Genomic DNA, 18,925 nt, shown 5'->3' on the forward strand with positions numbered 1-18,925 from the left:
ATAGCATAGGGTTAGGGAAGGTGCTCGTGCTGCGGACGGGAAAGAAAAGAGTCACGCGGCGTTAATGAGGGGCATATGTCACTGTGGTAGTGCCGGAGGCCAGTCTGCCATTCCCCCATGAGCGCTAAGGCTCTCCGGCACTGCTAGTGTAGCTGCAAGTACCACGGTGGCCGGGAGTCTCTGGCACTGAAGCCAGTGTGGGCATACCTGGAGGTAGCAGAGCGGCGGCTGGGTACTGCCTGAGCTCCGTCGGTGCAATAGACAGGAGCAATCAGCTGGCAAAGTGGCTGCCGGCACAGAGGCTTCAGTCAGGGTCCCCGTAGTGGAAGGAAGTAGGAGGTGTCCATAAAAGCCGGGTGGTCCTGGAAGTTCCAGCCCACATCGAGAGCTGACAGGAGGGCTGCTGGTGAATGACAGAGGAGAGGCGGGCATCGGTAATGGAGCCGCCGCATCAGTAAACACTAGACTGTCAGTGGTGCTGCAGGGACAAGCATCCCAGAACCCAACTATAGTAGAGAGGCCGGGTAGAGAGATACTAACAGTCTGCAGAGGCAAGGGCTGTTCATTGGCCAGCAGCCCTATCACAGCAAAGATCTAATAATACAGCCACGATCGTCTGGGTGAAGTGAGTAATAAGCCTACACTGCACCTGCAAGCAGCATATATAAACTCCACAGATAAACAGTATAGCACCTCATATATGGAGAATTACAGTGCATCCGGAAAGTATTCACAGCGCTTCACTTTTTTCACATTTTGTTATGTTACATCCTTATTCCAATAAATTCGTTCTTGTCCTCAAAATTCTACACACAATACCCCATAATGACAACATGTAAAAATGTTTTTTGAGATTTTTGCAAATTTACTGAAAAAACCCCAAAAAACTAAGAAATCACATGTACATAAGTATTCACAGCCTTTGCTCAATACTTTGTTGATGCACCTTTGGCAACAATTACAGCCTCAAATCTTTTTGAATATGATGCCACAAGCTTGGCACACCTATCTTTCAGCAGTTTTGCCCAGTACCTCAAGCTCCATCAGGTTGGATGGGAATCGTCGGTGCACAACCATTTTCAGATCTCCAGAGATGTTCAGTAGGATTCAAGTCTGGGCTCTAGTTGGGCCACTCAAGGACTTTCACATAACAAAATGTGGAAAAAAAATGAAGCGCTGCGAATACTTTCCAGATGCACTGTATTTGCTTATATAGTTATTAGCATGCAAGAGACTAGTGAATAGAGCAGTGTTTCCCAAACTGTGCGCATTGGCACCCTAGGGTGCTTCAGTACACTTGCAGGGGTGCCTCAGGTTGGTGGTCCAGCACCAAATAAAATTATTTATGGTCAATGTAATATAAATATGTGGACAAACAGAAGTGCAAACCTGTCAATCACCACATAACTGAACCTAAGAATCACAGGTAAGCACAATTAACTTCACCTTACTACTTCACTTAATTTATTTTTTTCTGAATTTCTCAACAACAACAAAAACGTAAACTTTGGGGTGCCGTGAAAACAATGCTGATACTCTAGGGCACCACTGGAATAGAGCATTCTACAACTAAGGGCCGGATTCAATTAGAGGTGAAAAGTGCCGTTTGGAGAAAAGTTTTCGCCGATTTGGACTTTCCGCCTGTGTTCAAAGTATCTCCATATTCTATTCAAGGATGATTTCGCCTAAGCGGAAACGCAATGCATTCCAATAGGCGGAAAAGTATCTCCAATGAATAGCAGGTGAAAAAGAGTGCCAACTCGCTATTTTGGGGTGCAAACAAGGGGAAACGACTCAGAACCCTTGGGACAGCCCCCCAAATGACAAATCAGAAAAAAATTAAAATACCTCAAAACACCCCAAAAAACGCATGTCATTTTTGGTGCGAAAATGTAAAAAAGTGGGGGTCAACTACAAAAAATAGCGAAATAGGGTCTTGGGGTGCTGTAATGAGGGGCCAAGTGTTTTTGGGATTGCAGGTGCATGTGTGAGGGTGTTTTTTTACGTTTTTTAAAAGCTCACTTTAGAGACATAAAAAGATGCTTGCACCCATTTTCAAGTACCCCAAATTTGACTGGACTACTTATTTTCTAAAAAAAAAATAAAATACTGCTTTATGCCATTCTTCACCACTTTTGCAAAGATGCTAATAAGAAGAAATTTAAACAACTAAAGTACCCCAAACACTTTTATTAGGGCTATTAGTACACATCTACATTGAATCCCTATGTAAGTGCATCTTTTTTTGGGATACAGACTGATTTCCCCAATTCTGACAGTACTTTCAACCTGTTTAGGAATTGAATAGGGCGAAAAGCGGGGACGCGCATGTAAAGTTGTCACCTCTGAAACAGGTGGAGACGGAAAGTCGGACATGCGAAACTTTTCCGACTTTTCGCCTCTAATTGAATACGGGCCTAAAGCAGAAGAGTTGGGGGAGGAGTACTAGCTTATGTAAACATACACACAGAGACAGCTGACTGTAAAGGTGATCCAGCTGATTAATTTCATACCTGAGCAGCCTGATAGGGAGATATTAGTGTCAATACTGCATCTCTCAGGTATTGGTTACAGCAGGGAAACTGAATACTAAACTTGGATTTCCTATCTCAAGTAGCTCTTGGGAGGAGTCCAGTATCATTGAGTATCACTACTAAGCACTGGCTTTTATACTAAAGAAAGACCTGTAGGTAAGATTTGGGTTGTAAAACAAAGTAACTCAGAATATCACAAAATGTTGTGAATATACAATCAGCAGGAATATAAAATATTCAGTTTAAGAGCATTTATGAGATACTTTAATCTGGACAATCTATGCCCGAAGACTGTGGTATGCAATAAAAAAAAAAAAAAACTATCATTATAGGTTGGACTACCAGACTTTTAGAAGCTCATTTCTCTAACAAATACAGTGACTGAAAGTTGTATGCCTATTTGGATCGAATACTACTCCCATTAATATATGCTAGGTGAAGGGTAATAAGGTGGGACGTTTGGCTGTAATTGGACTTATATATAAATATATATATATATACACACACACACACACACTGATCCAAGTGCAGAACTCAGCGGACTTCAAATCACCTCCTTTGCACCATTTCGGGCTTTATTGCCCTTTGTCAGGCTGCACAAACATCAACACAGAATAAAGTGTAAATCTCACCTTAAGTACCCACTGTGCCTCCTCGGTCTGCGCCGGGTCCCACTGGTCACCCATCGTCCCGCGTGCAGCAGTTGGATCAGTATATACATTATTGCAGCTGGCACCGCGGCGTTTTGAATTACAAGAGAAGGAGTGTGTCACACCTGTGGACATTTTATATACACACACGATACAACTTATGGAACTGTTGTGTAAAAGTGTTCTATAAAATAAATGTGACAACATAACTTTTGTTTAGCACTTACCTTAGGTGTCAACTCCAGAATTCTGTGGAAAAGAAAAGGAAGACACAGGTGGTTTGTTGATATTACCAAGTGTAATATATACCATAGCGATGGTTGCATTTCCCTTATTATTAAGTCAACTACAGATTTCACTTTTCACCATTACCTTAACAAGGGCGTTCCTAGGCTGACCCTAATAAAATACAGCTTAGGTGGAGGCACTTAATTGATCTATTAATTAACTAGTAACCAGGGGTTACATCAGGACAGGGCTGGGTATTTTTCCAACACGCCCAAGCTTCCTTCCCAAGGTGGTTTCTCGCTTCCACCTGAATGAGGAAATTGTGGTCCCGGCCTTTAATTCACCAGACCTCTCAGCAGGTGAGGACCATACTGCTTCCATCCGGAAATTGGACTCCATCTTTGTCCTATTTGGATTCCACAAGAAGGGATGGCCAGTTAACAGACTCTGGCCAGATGGATTCGCATGACTATCTCACAGGCTCAGACGCAGGTGGCTCTTCCTGTGCAGACTACAGTCTCTGCTCATTCTACTTGCTCTGCGGGTCCCTCGTGGGCAGCCTGGCGTGGCGCCTCAACTGAACAGCTATGCAAGGCGGCCACCTGGTCTTCTGCCCACACCTTACTTATGGGGCACATCCACTAGCAAACTTACGACATTGTAATCGTGCAGTCGTTTCACAGTCTGTGCTGTACCTACAATGAACGATCAGTCGTTCAGTGTAGGCACCCTCCCTCATCCCCGAACATGGCCAATCTGTCATTATCGGCAGATTGACCAGCATGTTCGGGCGATGATAGATGTCAAAAACGACCAGCGGGAGCACGCATCGCTGATCGTTTTTAACATTAAGCTGTCTGATTTACAAGCGTTTGAACAAAAACGTTATCGTTCAATCGCAGTTAAATCGGGTAGTGGATACCCACCTTTAGGTTTTATGCCTTTGATAAATTTGCCTCTCAGGATGCTTCCTTCAGCGTAGGGTTCTCCTATCAGCTCAGGAGCGTTCCCGCCATGGAACAACTGCTTTGGGACATCTCCAATGTCTCTCTCTGGAGCACTATGGACCCTGAAGAAAAGGAGAGTTATGGTAAAACTTACCTTGGTTAATTCTCTTCAAAGTCAAGGCGGGTCCACAGGGCACCCGTCGACACTCCTAGCTTCTATGGGTTTTCTTTTCCTGGTCGCTTGTTTCCTTCTGTGGGTGTGTGATTCCTCAGGGTACCAGTCTTCCTTCTCTTCAATCCTGCTCCTGCCTTGGGCTTGTTAACAAAACTGAAGTGCCCTCAGGCTGTGGGCGGGGTATAGGGGAAAGGACCGGAGCATCCTGGGATTGAAAAGCTTTGCTGTTGGTGTCCAGTCCTCCAGGTCCCACCTACACCCCAATGTCTCCCTGTGGACCCTATGGACTTTCAAGGAAGAGTTAACCATGGTAAGTTTTACCATAACTCTCCTTATTATGTATCAATTTATAGGATTTTTGTCCTTATTGTTTGTACATCCATCCCCTTTTTTTCTGTATCCTTATAATTTGTGAAATTTAATAAAAATTAATAAGTAAAAAAAAGTGGTGACCACAGTAGATTCTAGTAAACAGTGGTCTAGCTTGGTCTTTGTGAAGGCTTTCAATATATCATTGAAACGTCCACAGACTCAATTTGTCTGGTGGTGCTAGTATGATGTAGATATCTTCAAGCTGTTGCTGCAATACTCATAATTCAGAAAAAAAATGTGTGCAATGCTAGTCACTTTGTTGGTGTATACTAATTTAAGTACAGGAACCTTGTATTTGCTTTGATGTAATGACTTGCACAGGTGATTTGCGTCAGACTGTTTAGGGTTCATATACTTTCTTTTTATAACAGTACACAGTTACAATGAATTCAAATTGAGATTCTGGAAGCTGACCCAGTTATGTGGCTGGAGGTAGTAACTTTAGCAGTTGGTCTTGAGACACTGATATGAGTGCGGATATCACAAATGTACTTACAGGGTGTTCAGTATACACTAGAGATACTACAGTTGCACTCACTGATAGTGCTTGGCAGAATTAGCTATAAACCATGTTAGGAAATCCTTTCACATGTCAGCTGACAGGCAAAAGAATTTTAAAAAGGGACTTTACAATTTGCCATTTGGATCTAAAATAAGATTAAGAAATGCATGTATGAAGATTCTGGTTATCGAAGTTTACCCAGTTTAAACAATCCCGCTCAAAGTCGGGGCCTGATTCAGAGCCGGACGCAATTAGCGCTCGCTCGTCCTGAAAATAGGGGTGGCTATTCAAATGAACCGTTCGCTGTTTGCGGTCTGTTCACGCCTCTAGGTCTGAACGAGCGTACAAAACTTGCGGTCGTTTTTTGGGAAGCTACGCCCCTTGGCCGCTCGCATCCTACGTCATGTCCGCTATTTATTTGATTAAACGAGTACATAGAACAGGGTATGAACTGCTCGCTATTCTTGTGGTTGGTTTTTGCTACCACAATTTTGCGAGCAGTTCTGGCTTAAAAAAAACCCAGTGACGTGGTCAATGACGCTGCTGTTTTAAATATGCACACCCATAAAACGCCCGTTTTGACCTTTAAGCACGCCTGCGATCGGATCTCCACTCCCTGTTTTCAAGCACCTTCCCCTGTTACCACCCACATATGCCTCATTCTGTCACTCAAATTAGCAGGCATTCGCTATTTTGCGAGCACATGAATTTCGGCCGCACTGACTGGTTCGCGCATGCGTATAACGATCCGTACGAATGCGCAGTTGGACAAATATCGCTCGGAGCGAACGAGCTGCCGCTTACGAGTGGCTCTGAATCAGGCCCTCTGTAGAATTTAGCATTCAGAAGTTGCCACTGTTTGACTTATCCTAATTATCCCTCCATCTCTTCCTAGAGCGATCTGTGCCAGTCCTCACAATATAAATACAACATAGCTTTCAGGAGCGGGCCTAGTGGCAAAAGACATTTGTATGCCACATCTGGAGGAATGGGTACTAGACACAATTAAACACAATTAATGTGGCTACAGTCTCATTAAATATAACAGACAAGGTTTATTATCACACTTGTCTCTAAATCTGTAGTACATATTTTCCAAAGGAACTCAAGACTGTCCCTCTGCTGAGTGTTACCGGTCAGAGGTAAATTAGAGGCTTGTTTGCATTATCTAAAGTTAATGGGAACTGCCATGTTGCTTCATTTTTTTTTATTTTAAACTGGAATATCAACCCAAGCTAGTAAAGGAAAGGGACAGTCAAGGGCTAACTGATGTTAACATTAGTCTGACACCCTACCACCTTAGCCTGTGCACTTAAAGCGAATATATCTATGGGAGTACTTTCTGAATACTTCCTGTGCTAAGTGCTACACCTGAAAGGAGATTAAAGGGGCATTTATCTGCCAGTTACGGTTATGTAGGTGCAAGTACAATCAGTCTTCTATGAGTTAACTAGCGTAGTGCGGAAGCTTCTGCACTTAATTGAATCTGCCTTTTAAAGAAGTTTACAGAAGTGGGCCTCAGAAAGAGGATTTTGGTTTATTGAGAACAAAGACAATTTTTCTCAGATTCTGGATCTTTTGAGGTCGCTGTAATGTTAAAGAAGATGGCTACCTAATTCATAGGGGGCATTGAGCCAGGAAATGTATCCATTTAGCAGGTATGGGATCAGGATGCAAAGGGTTTCCTCATGCAAGACAAATGTCCTACTGTCGCACTGGGTGGCTAACATTACCCCCCTCCCCTGCTACCTCGCATCCGTCACTCCCTCTTCTGCAGGACTAGGTCAGTCCCATCTCCTTCACAGTGGGAGCCAATTGGAGCGACGGTGTGCGCATTACGGAGACGGGACAGACCTTAGAAATTTATAACGTGTCATAAAATTATATAGTGCCATACAGTGAGGAAATAGAGCATAGTACAAAAAAACATAAAAGGTCCAACAAACACAAATAGAAAACAAGCAAAAATAGGCCTAAATGCTGAGTGTTTAAGAAATCTGAATATAATTATAACAACAATAAATTAACCATAATAAAAGGCAATAGGCAAGGTAGAGGTGAAACATAAATCATAGTACATAACATGGAAGGGGATGTAATCAAAAAGTTGAAAGTAATGTCAACATGCAACTGGTCGACATCAGGGTTAGGATGCGGGTGAGAGGGTTATGCTGCAGGGTAAGGTTAGGGTTTGGCTATGGGGGGGGGGTTTAGAGGAAGTATACTTACCAGATCACCAGAGGGCTGACCTGGAAGATGCTGGTCACATGACCGCTGGGACCTGGAAGACACAGCTGCAGCTGTCAGGAGCAAGGTAAGTCACCACCGGGCCACCAGGATGAAATGTTGGCATTTCATCACACTCTACCTGATGAATGACAAAGTGGTAAACATCGACATTATGACCATGTCAATATTTTCCAGCCAAAATGATGAATGTTGACATTATGACTGTCAACATTTTGTACCCAACCCCATGGAAGACTTATTATACTAGGACGCACAGGAGGCTTAGATAGGATAGTACAAGACGACAGTAGAGTTTTGTTATGTTACCACCAAGCACTAATGTTTTAATAAAGCTATTAATTTCAAATTACCTTGAAAACATCACTTATATTTAGGTAGAAAACTGTACAATTAAATAGATCAGTCTTATTGTTAGAAGCCCAACATCGGGGGATAATGAATTTCCCTCATTTGGTTTCATCAACATGGCAGAGCTGCAATTGGCATCACTTTAGCTTTCTCTCTGTACGGTGTGAAACTGCTCTGCAAACAGGTACTATTATAATTTATTAGCTGATGTTTTCTATAATATAGCTCAGACATTTTTTTTGTGATTACAGCAAAATAACTACCATGCAAAGAATTTATACAAAAGATGGGCTTGTACAAAAAGTCAGATCAATAAAACAAAGGGAAAACATGAGTGGGGAAGTGTCTGAGTGGATAACACCTTGAATCAGGCATTTCATGTTTGTAGCATTAATAAACTTTATTTTATCTGGTACGCCAACAGTCGGTGTACCATTGTTCTGGGTCTCCCAATAGAGGTGCTGTATGAGTTTTGGGGGGGATGTTGCAATGCAGGGAGTGCAAATACATTTTTTACCATGCACGGTAAATACTGTTTTTTTTTTGGATGCTGAAAAGTTAAATTTTTACATTATAATTTAGATTTGAGTTTGGACATGTCCTTCTCAAATCTAAATCTCTCGGGCACATTTCAAATCTACCCAATTTTCAGTGCTACATACGTAGTTTTGTCAGGTTGTAGTTTTTTTTCTTTGCTACCCAACTCAGAATGAACCCCAGATTGTACTGTATATATGACAACGGGGAAACCCTAATCCACAGTTTGAGCACCTCTAGATTATAAAACATTACTCTGAATTTCAAAGCAATACACATTTTAGGAAGAGACCCATTTCCCATCTGCCAAACTTCTGCCACTTGGGTTAAAATGCCGTGGCCATGTAAATATAGTCTAGGCCACAGGTTCTTAAACTTCAGTCCTCAGGACCCCAAACAGTGCATGTTTTCCAGGTCTCCTCACATAACCACAAGTGAAATAATTAGCTCCAACTGAGGATCTTTTAAAATGTCAGTGAGTAATGATTACACCTCTGAACCTGCTGGGTGACCTGGAAAACATGACCTGTGTGGGGTCCTGAGGACCGAGTTTGAGAACCTCTAGTCTAGGCAACCATTTTGTATGTTGAATGAGAATGGAGCCTACCAATTCAACAGGTATTATAAAAAGTAGCAATTGAATCTACAAAACGGCTATCATTGTGGAGGATTTAGGAACATTTTATTTACTTTCAGAGCCTATGCCAACAGTCTTTTCATATTACATTGTTGTTGTATAATCTGTTTAAGGAAAAAATGGCAACCTGAATTAACAGCTACTATTTATACATCCTTACAACAGATACCTCCCTACATAAAAAGAATATAGAAAGAATGGTCAGGCGTGGTCATTCTTAAGGCTGCAAAATATACCACAATGGTTTTGTAACATCTCTTGGCTTAAGCAAGCCCACAAAAATGAGAGACTTGTGACTTGTGTTCTTTTCACAGCTGTGACACGCATGTCCTCAAAGTCTGTTCCAGTGAGACTATACTGTGTATATATAAGCATCTCACACCATTCTACACTAATTCAGCCAGGTGCTTGCCTCCAAGACTTTGTATCCTCAACTGGAAGATTTGCTATGAAGTCTCGAGGTTGCTCTTTCTAAATGTGCATGCAGTGTATGGACTCACGGGGTAAACTTTAAGACTACAGCAGCATACAACAATTTTATTGTATGTTAGACATTAGTAGTCAATGGACTTCATATATAATACATTTTGTTTAAGAATATACACCATTATCGTTTTGTTTTCAAAATGTTGCTTTTATTGTCTAATAATTTATACCAGGCTTACAGGTTAATAGGTATGCTTTGCATAAAAACATACAAATATGCGGAAATGTAAGTCACTTTATACCTGTAAGCATTTTGTTTTTATTGAACCTTCAGGGGGTACTTAATGCAAATCCACAGCCAGAAAACACAAGATATAGAGCGCTGAATAGTAAGGAAAATCCAAATTCTTACACTTAAAAAAAAAATTACCCATTTGTAACAATGACCTAAATGCTTTTAAAGATTTTAAAATTTGAAGGAAAAAACTTGGATTACTGCTTATTCATTTTCTAGTAAAAAAAACAAACAAAAAAAACTGGCAAACGGAGTCCAAGCCAACCACGAATTTTAAGCAAACCAACTTTTCTTTGGCTATTTATCATAAAAAGACTACAAGAACATGAAAAATATATAAAAACACTATTGGATTTTTTTGGAGAAAATACTCCAAATATTAATATACAACCAAGGCAGTAAATATTCACATTCTATTGCTACAATAGGAGATTTTATTCAATATTTTAAACTCTTGGATTTGGTAAAAACCATTTCTGCTTATCTTTGTACTAAAAAGATCTAAAATAAATATAGTTCATATCACTACAGCAATAACATGTAAACAATAATCAGCTATTTTCTCACTGTACAACCAGTATACATTCCACTGCACAGGTTATGTGCAGAAATTACATTTAATAGCAATATAGGTCTTTTAATTTACTCCTCTAAACACTCCACTTCTGGTTCTTCTAAGGAAAATGTAAAATCAATCTGTGCCCAGGAATAACAGGAAACATATCCTGTGTTTAAAATATATTTTATAGGTAGGTGTTTGCATACATTGACTTAGTTCACTTGCACTGTCACAATATCCACATTCTTAACTGCCACCTACTTGGCTTTTGGCGATTTGGACAGTAATGGTAATGAGTAACAGGTCATAATGTGCATCTTAGTGTAAAATGAATCATTTGGTTGTATTGAGTAAGAGCTCTGATTAACAGTGCTCAGACCAGTTTTATGTCTAGAATATGATCAATACATAAACTACGTCTTACAAGAATGGGCTCCACCTTAGATCTCCATGGTAAAATGGTCAATCCTTTTCCACATAAGATGGAGTATATTTTAATGAATGTCAGAGCCTTTAGCCACAGGAGAATGCAGCCTTTATCAAGTCTTGTCCTCAAACATTCTTACTTGTTGGTGGATTACATTTCTATACTTTTGTCAGGTCCTTCCTGTTCTTGAACATTGTAAGTAACCTTAAAGTCCTAGTTGAACAGCATTCGGCTTTGTCTTTATCATAAGATCATTTCATAAGTTCTACAAAGGACATGTGAATTGTTTGCTCTGAAGCAGAGTGTAGGGCTGGATTGGAGTTGCAGCAGGAATGATCATCTATTGCACGGTCTCAACGGGCTGATTTTCCAGGCAAGCGTCTGAATTCCATGGCTCTTCAAAAAGGCCATCTTCTGAAATGGCTATTGCATCAGATTTTCCAGTCATTGGTGAATGTCTTCTCTCCTTCTACACTGGAGTACACAGACATGGGGGATATAATATTAAACAGCTTAGTTTCAAAACGCCAACCACATTTAAAGTGGATACTCACACTGCTAAACCTAAATATAAAAGACCTAGAAATGGATCTAGTACAAATCATTTCAAACTAAAGCCCATGTTAATAACATTACATCCCCTTCAATTTCTTCTATCTAACAGCAATTTCTTTAACCAAACTGTGGTTACAACTGCTGGCTAAGGGCAGCTTGCACCCGCACTCCTGTTCATACTGCTGGTTTCCAATTATAGCATCTTGTTGCTTTTTCTGAAAGATCCTTTGAAAACCATTGGCACGTTGTCTTCAACCCTCATGTTGTTCAGCTTTTTATGAGTAGGAACGGCTTCTACCAAAAAAATTCAGGCAGTGACAACTTTTTCAGATCTTCTAGTTCTATTTGTTTGGATAAACCACTATAGCACTGGTTAAAAAAAAAAAAATTAATTGTACACATCCATACACACGAATGTATATATGGCATGGACATTTTATATATATATATATATATATATATATATATATATATATATATATATATACATATACATATACATACATACACACACACACACATCGTGTAGAGTACATCCAATTTACTAATCACAATATATCCATCCAGTTCCCTGCACATTGCAAAACAGAAACATCAGCTGTAAACTGCGGTCTCTAGCTGTTTTCAAGATTACTGTTACTGGATAGCAGCACGGTCCTTGGTATAGCCTTACTGCTCACTGTCTTGTCTTCAAGCAGAAAATGTTAGGAGGGTGTATCTTAAATTTAAAAAAATAAATTAAAAAAATACACTTTCATATCTAGCACCCTAAGGTGAACACCTGACCTTCCATCACAACTGGAGAAACTTATTTTGACCAAACATAAATGCCACAAGGAGTTTGAATGTGAACAGCAGGCACTGAATGGTTGTGTGAGATTACTATATGACTAGCACAGTACGTCCAGTTCCAATCACTTCCAATTAGTCCTGGCAGTTTACTTTCAAAGTTGTAGTACCTGCAAGCCTAGCAGAAAAGTCGGCTTCTGGCAGCATTTGGGATGAGTCTTCCGAATATGGCACTGCCCCTAGAAAAGGAGGCTTATTGAGGCAAAAAGTAGTTTTAGATGGAGTTTAAATAAGTAATAAGTAACCACCTCCCCCAACATTGCTGACAGTTGAAGCCACATATGTAGGTCACAATCATAACTGCACCTCTACTTTACCAATCCCCTCCCTTTATTAGTATGTGTTACCTTGGGGACTTTCTAGTTAATCTCACAAACACTAGAGTTCCAATGCTTCAAGATAGAGAAGCATCTCCCTAAGGCTACCTATACACTGCACTTTGAGCAGCATGTCAGAGCTTATGGGACTTTGCGTTTATGTGCATCGTATATGTGGCATGTTTTCAAGGCTAAAAACATGTGGAGACTGTCATACGTCACTAGCCTCAGCAGATTTGCTTTAGCTAAAGCAAATGTTCCCAAACCATGCCATTACAGTTCAGTACCTCGACAACTTGATTTAATCATCTGGCATGGATATCCTTAAAACCTGGACTGTAGCTCAGAGGTTCCCAAATGCCGCCTTTAAAGGATATGTTATCTCAGAACTCAGTAATATACAGGCTTTGATCAATATGTATATATTTTAGACACACACAGTTTAGACCTTACATGCTCTTTAAAAAGAAGGGGGTGGGGGTGAAATAAAATAAATTATGACTAGTATTTGGACTTTTACTTCTGATTTCTTTCTGCGCAGTGCTGCTCTATCTAGGCTAATTAGAAAGACGTTCTTTCGTCAATAAACAGGAGCAGTGTCTGTGACTTGCGTTAAGAGGCCCTGGAACTGACAACAAAAATCAATGTGAAAGTGTAGTGCAATTCTATTACCATTTAAATACAAATAAAATAGTGAAATTCACTGCTCAAAACCATTAACTAGATTTTATGCTGGTGCATCACTGGGGATGTCAAACAAAATAGCATAGCAACAGACACATTATAAAAATCTGTACATAAATGCACCACCTTTACTTGTAGCAATGTCCCTGTATTCTCTAACACTGCTACTTCTTAAGTTGTTGTGTACATTACTAGTGCAGTAGCAGCCTTATAGAGCTGCAAGAGACTGGGGATCCTGTGCAGATTGTGAGGATGAAACCAAGTTAGGAGCAAAACAAAAAAGGATTCACCTTGGCAAAACTATGCAGCACTAACAGGTGGGACATATTTAACATGTGCATAGAGATTTAGATTTGGGGAGGGGAATGTCCTAGCTCAAATCTAAATTGCAGTGTAAAAATAAAGTAGACAGTACTTGTGGGCTACATACAAAAGCAGCCAGTATTTACCCTCCATGCAAAAATGTATTTATTTCTCCCCCATGCAGTGCAACATGGTTTGTCCAGGTTCAAAGTTACTCCTATTTTTTTTGCTTTGCTCCCAACTCAGAATCAGCTCCAGTATGTCTGGTTTCTTTGTGCTCTGTTGCTAACACTCTGGATGACTATAGAAGCTGCTGAAGTTAAGCAGTCGGGAAGGAAGTTTAAATAAAAAATAAAAAAATTCTCACTACAACACATTTCATACCAAATGTTTTATTTTCATAAACATTTCCTGAACTCTTTTCAAAAAGTCTGAGTAGAATGAAAAAAAATAAAATAAAAAAAACTAAACAAAAAAAACAGAAAAAAACAAAACAGATTTACATATAGGAAAAGGTTATTTACAAAACATAATAAATGTAGAACTCTTAAAATATAATTATTAAAAATTAAAAGCAAATAGATTAGTGGGATAGTTTAAAAAATAAGGCATTGCTAAAAACAGCTGGATTTAGTTGGTGTAAAACAACTATTTAAAACTTCAAGAAGAAATGTGTATTGTGTATGGATTTCACCAGCCAAAATCAGTTCAGTAATGTACATCCTTTTAATACATTCCCAGAAGCACAGACCACTTTTTCAGCATGGGCAACAATTTTTTTTTTAACTATGCACCATATTTTGGAGTCTTGTGTTTTTTGTTTTTTTTAATACTGAATAGTTTTAACGTGGACCCATCATCACTTACACTCAGTGAAGACGACATATACTTGGCTTATCAATTCACTAGTACATAGTGATAAATCCCTCATTCCTCAGGCTGTCACTAGTTTTTAATAATTGGATAGGTTGTATTTACATGAATATATATGTTCAGCCCACAGTGTTTACCTCAATTGTGTGTGACAAATATTAAAGCTGCATCTTCATATACGCAGAACAATCAAGTCTGCCACTTAAAAATGGCGAAGAAAGAGGAGTCAGAAAGGGTTTGAGCAGGAGGACTAATTAAAAAGTATCAATTTGTAACCTAACGAGATGACCAGCCAGAAGTTACAATCACAGGGTTTGCTGCTTCTGGCTGCCGCCCCCATAGCCTTGGTTTTGGGCTAAGGCTTGAAGACGAACCACAGAACTCCAAGGATGAGAAAGAAGCATATTAGTAATTGGTGGTTATGCCGCCTAAATAGGAGATAAAAATTTGTAAAAACTGTATTTTATGCCTCTTATGTTTTTTGATAAGCTATTATATTTACAATGGGACAATTAAAAATAAAATATTTAATTAAACCTATTAAATTGCCAAATCAGTCAAATTATGCAATTAAATAATTTGACCTACTGGCAACAATAGGACAAATAACTGAAACAGCACACATAGCCACCACACTCAGTCTAGGTCCTGTAATGTGGAGGTCAGTTCCCTAGCAGAGCCACATCCATTAAGTCATCATCTTCACCCATCAAATAACTTGGGCTTGGCCGTGCTGCTCTGTCTGAAGACAAAAGTGAGCTTCCACCCAGGGATAATGTGGGGTCAGATGAAATTGGTGATTTGGACCAACTCTCTGGTTTCATGCTGTAAGATTTTTTTTTTTCACGCTCCCTATCCTTGTCCTTCAGCCTCTTCTTCTCCTTTTTGTGCTTTTTGTGTTTCTCTGCACTGTACTCTGGCTGAGTACGATTGCCACCTCCTCCTCCGTCATCTGAGCTGGGACTATTTTGATAAGATTTCTCAGCAATGGAGGAGGAACCTGATTCACTTTCGCTGTCAATTGCTTGTGGGGTATATGCTGGTGATTTATTGTGGCTTGGTGAGCATCGCTCATGCTTTGGAGTTGACCCACTTATCAAAGGGGAGCCATAGCTCTTAGGCATTTGTGACCTCAGCCCATCTCCACTTCCTTCTCCAGGCTTCTGCAGCGTCACCTTTGCTTTGATGCTAGGTGACCCTCCATCATGCTTGCTGATAATAATCTTAGCTACTCCAGTACTCCCCAAGCCCTTAGAATCCCCTTTCTTAGAAGGATCAGAAGATCCACCGGAGACTGAAACTTTTGATTTGTCTTTTTCACTTTTTTCCCGCTTTGCAGGGAATTCACCTCCCACAAGTCCATGTTTTGAGGAGATTCCATGGCTGGGAGCTCCAGGGTTTCCACTCCCTCCTGAGCCCTCCATAGGATCCTCTGAACCGGGACCACCTGTTCCCACCCCATGTTTAAGTTTATCTATAACAGCTGTAAGCGAGGGCTTTTTATTCCTGCTAGGAGACTTCCCTTTTGAACTACCATGGAGATTCTGGGAGACATTGGAGCCACCTGAAAAAGAAGATGAAGATGAAGAAGAAGAAGAGGAGGAAGAGGATGAAGATGAGGAGGAGTTTGGCTTCTGTGACAGAGATCCTGCAGACACAAGACCGGATGATGATTTCATAGTGGTATTCAAACCTCCACCTGACAAATGGGAACCCCCTGAGCCAATAGGTGATTTTGCTTTAGAGGAAGGTGGAGTGCCTGGCATAGGCTTCATCGGGGAAGAAAGCTTGTCAGAGCCTCCAGAAGGTCTGGAGTGTGAAGGGGAGATGTTTGGTTTGCTTAGTGAGGGGTTCATTAATACAGATGGCTTTCCTTGAGGTTTAGTCTTGCTACTTCCAGAACTACTGCCTCCACTTCCTAGCCCATGCTTGGCAATGGGAGAACCTTGCTTGCCCAGGGACTGAGAACCACTTTTGGACTGGCTACCTGCTGACCCACTTGGACCAGTGTATATTCCACTTCCACCTCCACCCATCTTCATCCCAGAAGACCCATCAGACTTGTTGTTCTTCATTTTCCCTGATGCAGATGAAGAGGATGATGAGGAGTGGCCATGATGACTTTTACTACTTGATGAATTTCCTGAACCACTGCTTGAATACTGACTATGGGAAGATGGCTTCCCAACACTCATTGTGCCTTTAGGAATTTGAATGGTGATTTTGGGTATGGGAGGAGTGGCCATGCCAGGAGGCGTCTGTGATCTTCCTGAAGTCACTGGAGACTTTGAGCCTCCAGTACTAGTAGGTGGGGTGAATGGACGATTAGCAATGTGTGAAGGTGATCTGCCGTCTGACTCAGGCTTTTTGCGCTTGGGTGGCTTATCTTTGTTTTTGCCATCACTTGAAGGTGTTCTGCTTCGTTTTCCAGACTTTACATCTAGTCCTGCTCCCTGAATTACACTCATCCCTCCTCCACTCCCTCCCCCATTACTACCTTCTTTTATCCTCTGCTTTTGTGGTCTATCTTTCATCAAATCTCCTCCAAGTAATGGACTCTGGCTTCTACTATGTGCTTCAAGAATATCCATCCCACCCATTCCTTTACCACCTCCAATGATGCTAAAATCTACAGTTTCAGCTCCTAGCCCTACCTTGTATTTGCCTTCGCTCCCATCAACAGGGATTCCTGAAACTACACCCAGTGATGCTAGTCCCTGCCCAGAAAAGTCTTTAAAATCAGGATCATCACTTTGGCTGCTGTCATCATTTATACCGTCATCAGTAAAACCGCTTTGGCTGTTCAGTAGCTCTGGGTTAAAATCCACGCTGTTAAAAAAATTATTAGAAGAGTCACTATTAGGGCTTCCATTTGCTTCTGCAATAAGATCAGCAGCATCTGCATATGGATTGTCTCCACCACCTGCACCATCTACTGGAAATACATCTGTGTCAAAGAGGGTGCTCTGAGAGTGACCAGAGCTAGAGGAATCTCGGACAGGAGTGCCAAGGCTGGGGCAATCCTCCCCTGTCCCTGGTAACTTTGAAGCTTCCTCTGCTATGTCCGAAAGGATATCCGTCACATCTGGGATAATGGTGTCCGTACTGGGAAGCCGCACCATTCTTTGCATGCCAGATTGAGTATGAGTCATTGGCTGCTGGTACACTGTTGGCGGTGTGCCACATTGGCTAGGTGCTGGTGTGATGTGAGGTGTGTCCAGTGCATCACCTGCCATGCTTACATCAAATATAGGATTTTGAGAGTCCACATCCATAGAGAAAAGCTCCCTTTGGAAGTCATCTTCAGTTTGGTTTTTCATCTTTTCTGCACCTGTCCTGGGCCTTTTTTTCTTGGGTTTACCAGTTCCTGATGGACCTAGATCTGTACGAGGAGACCCAGAAGAATTCTGTCTCTCAAGGGGGCTACTACCGTATAACGTAGAGAAGTCCTGTGCTGGGTTATCTTTTAGAAGGTTCATTAACATGGGATGGTTCTTTGTATTACTAGCTGGAGAGGATACAGGGGGTGGTGTATGATGAGGAGGTGTGGGACTCGAGCCAAGATTTCCACCCACATTTCCTGTAATCTGCAGAAGGCTGGTTAGTATGGGATTCTGTGATACTTTGCTGAAGTCCTCCCCATGTCCTGTTGAATCATGTCTTTCTTTTATACCCATGTTGAAGAGTGAAGTGATGGGTCCTGAGGAATATGAGCTGGTTGGGGTAGTGATACCACTTAAGGCAGTAGAGCCAGTGGTCATGCCATAGCCTGGACTACTGGCTGGAGGAAGGTTTTTCTTAACCATGTCTTCCACAGTCTCTGCAATAAGGGACAAAGCCGGTGTGTCTGCTTGAATAGTCTCTGCTTTCCGGCGAATGGCTCGCATAGTCACTGGGATAGACATACACCTATGTAACAAAAGAAAATACATGAGGAACACAATTACATGATGTGCACGCAACACAGGCTAATCCTCTATTTCAATATTACCCCTGAATAGCACTAATTGGGAATCATCAGTAATCATCACTGAGAGCTCGAGTCTAGAAACCCTGAGATTTCAAAGCAGGAGAATAGAAAACTGACCAGCACCAATGGGAAAGTCAAAGGGCTTGGTCCCAGACAATGGGCCATTATAGATTTGCTGGTTGGCGAGGGAAAGAGTTTCTGCACACATATTGGAGTGTGAGGTACTCCAGCTCACACTGGTCAGAAAGAGAAGAAATCTATGGTAAATGGCACTCAGCAATGACACACAAAAGTGAAATGGTGTCCATTTAATGTATAGGAAAGATGTAGGGGTATCCCCTATTCCATAACTTGCACTAATAAATTAAGTTCTAACTTATTACAGCAGGCAAGAGAGACTTCTTACATCACTCAATATTTATGCATAAACCTGTGCAACAACTTTTTGTACGCTGCATAGTAAAGAAATCGATTGAAATGTGGATCC

The 18,925-nt window shown here is 41.0% G+C and overlaps 1 protein-coding gene across 1 annotated transcript in view; it reads right to left on the reverse strand.

Moving 5' to 3' along the window:
* Positions 1 to 14,030: 14,030 nt before the first annotated feature.
* Positions 14,031 to 18,925, reverse strand: part of MED1 (mediator complex subunit 1) — a 77,052-nt gene continuing 72,157 nt past the window's right edge. Inside the window, exon 17 of the mRNA XM_088474617.1 lies at positions 14,031 to 18,377. Coding sequence (XP_088330743.1) covers positions 15,131 to 18,377 — 3,247 coding nt within the window. The 3' untranslated portion in view covers positions 14,031 to 15,130. The remainder of the gene's footprint in view (positions 18,378 to 18,925) is intronic.

Source organism: Taudactylus pleione, unplaced genomic scaffold (assembly GCF_031769625.1).
Source record: "Taudactylus pleione unplaced genomic scaffold, aTauple2 ptg000155l, whole genome shotgun sequence".
Taxonomy (NCBI): Eukaryota; Metazoa; Chordata; class Amphibia; order Anura; family Myobatrachidae; genus Taudactylus; species Taudactylus pleione.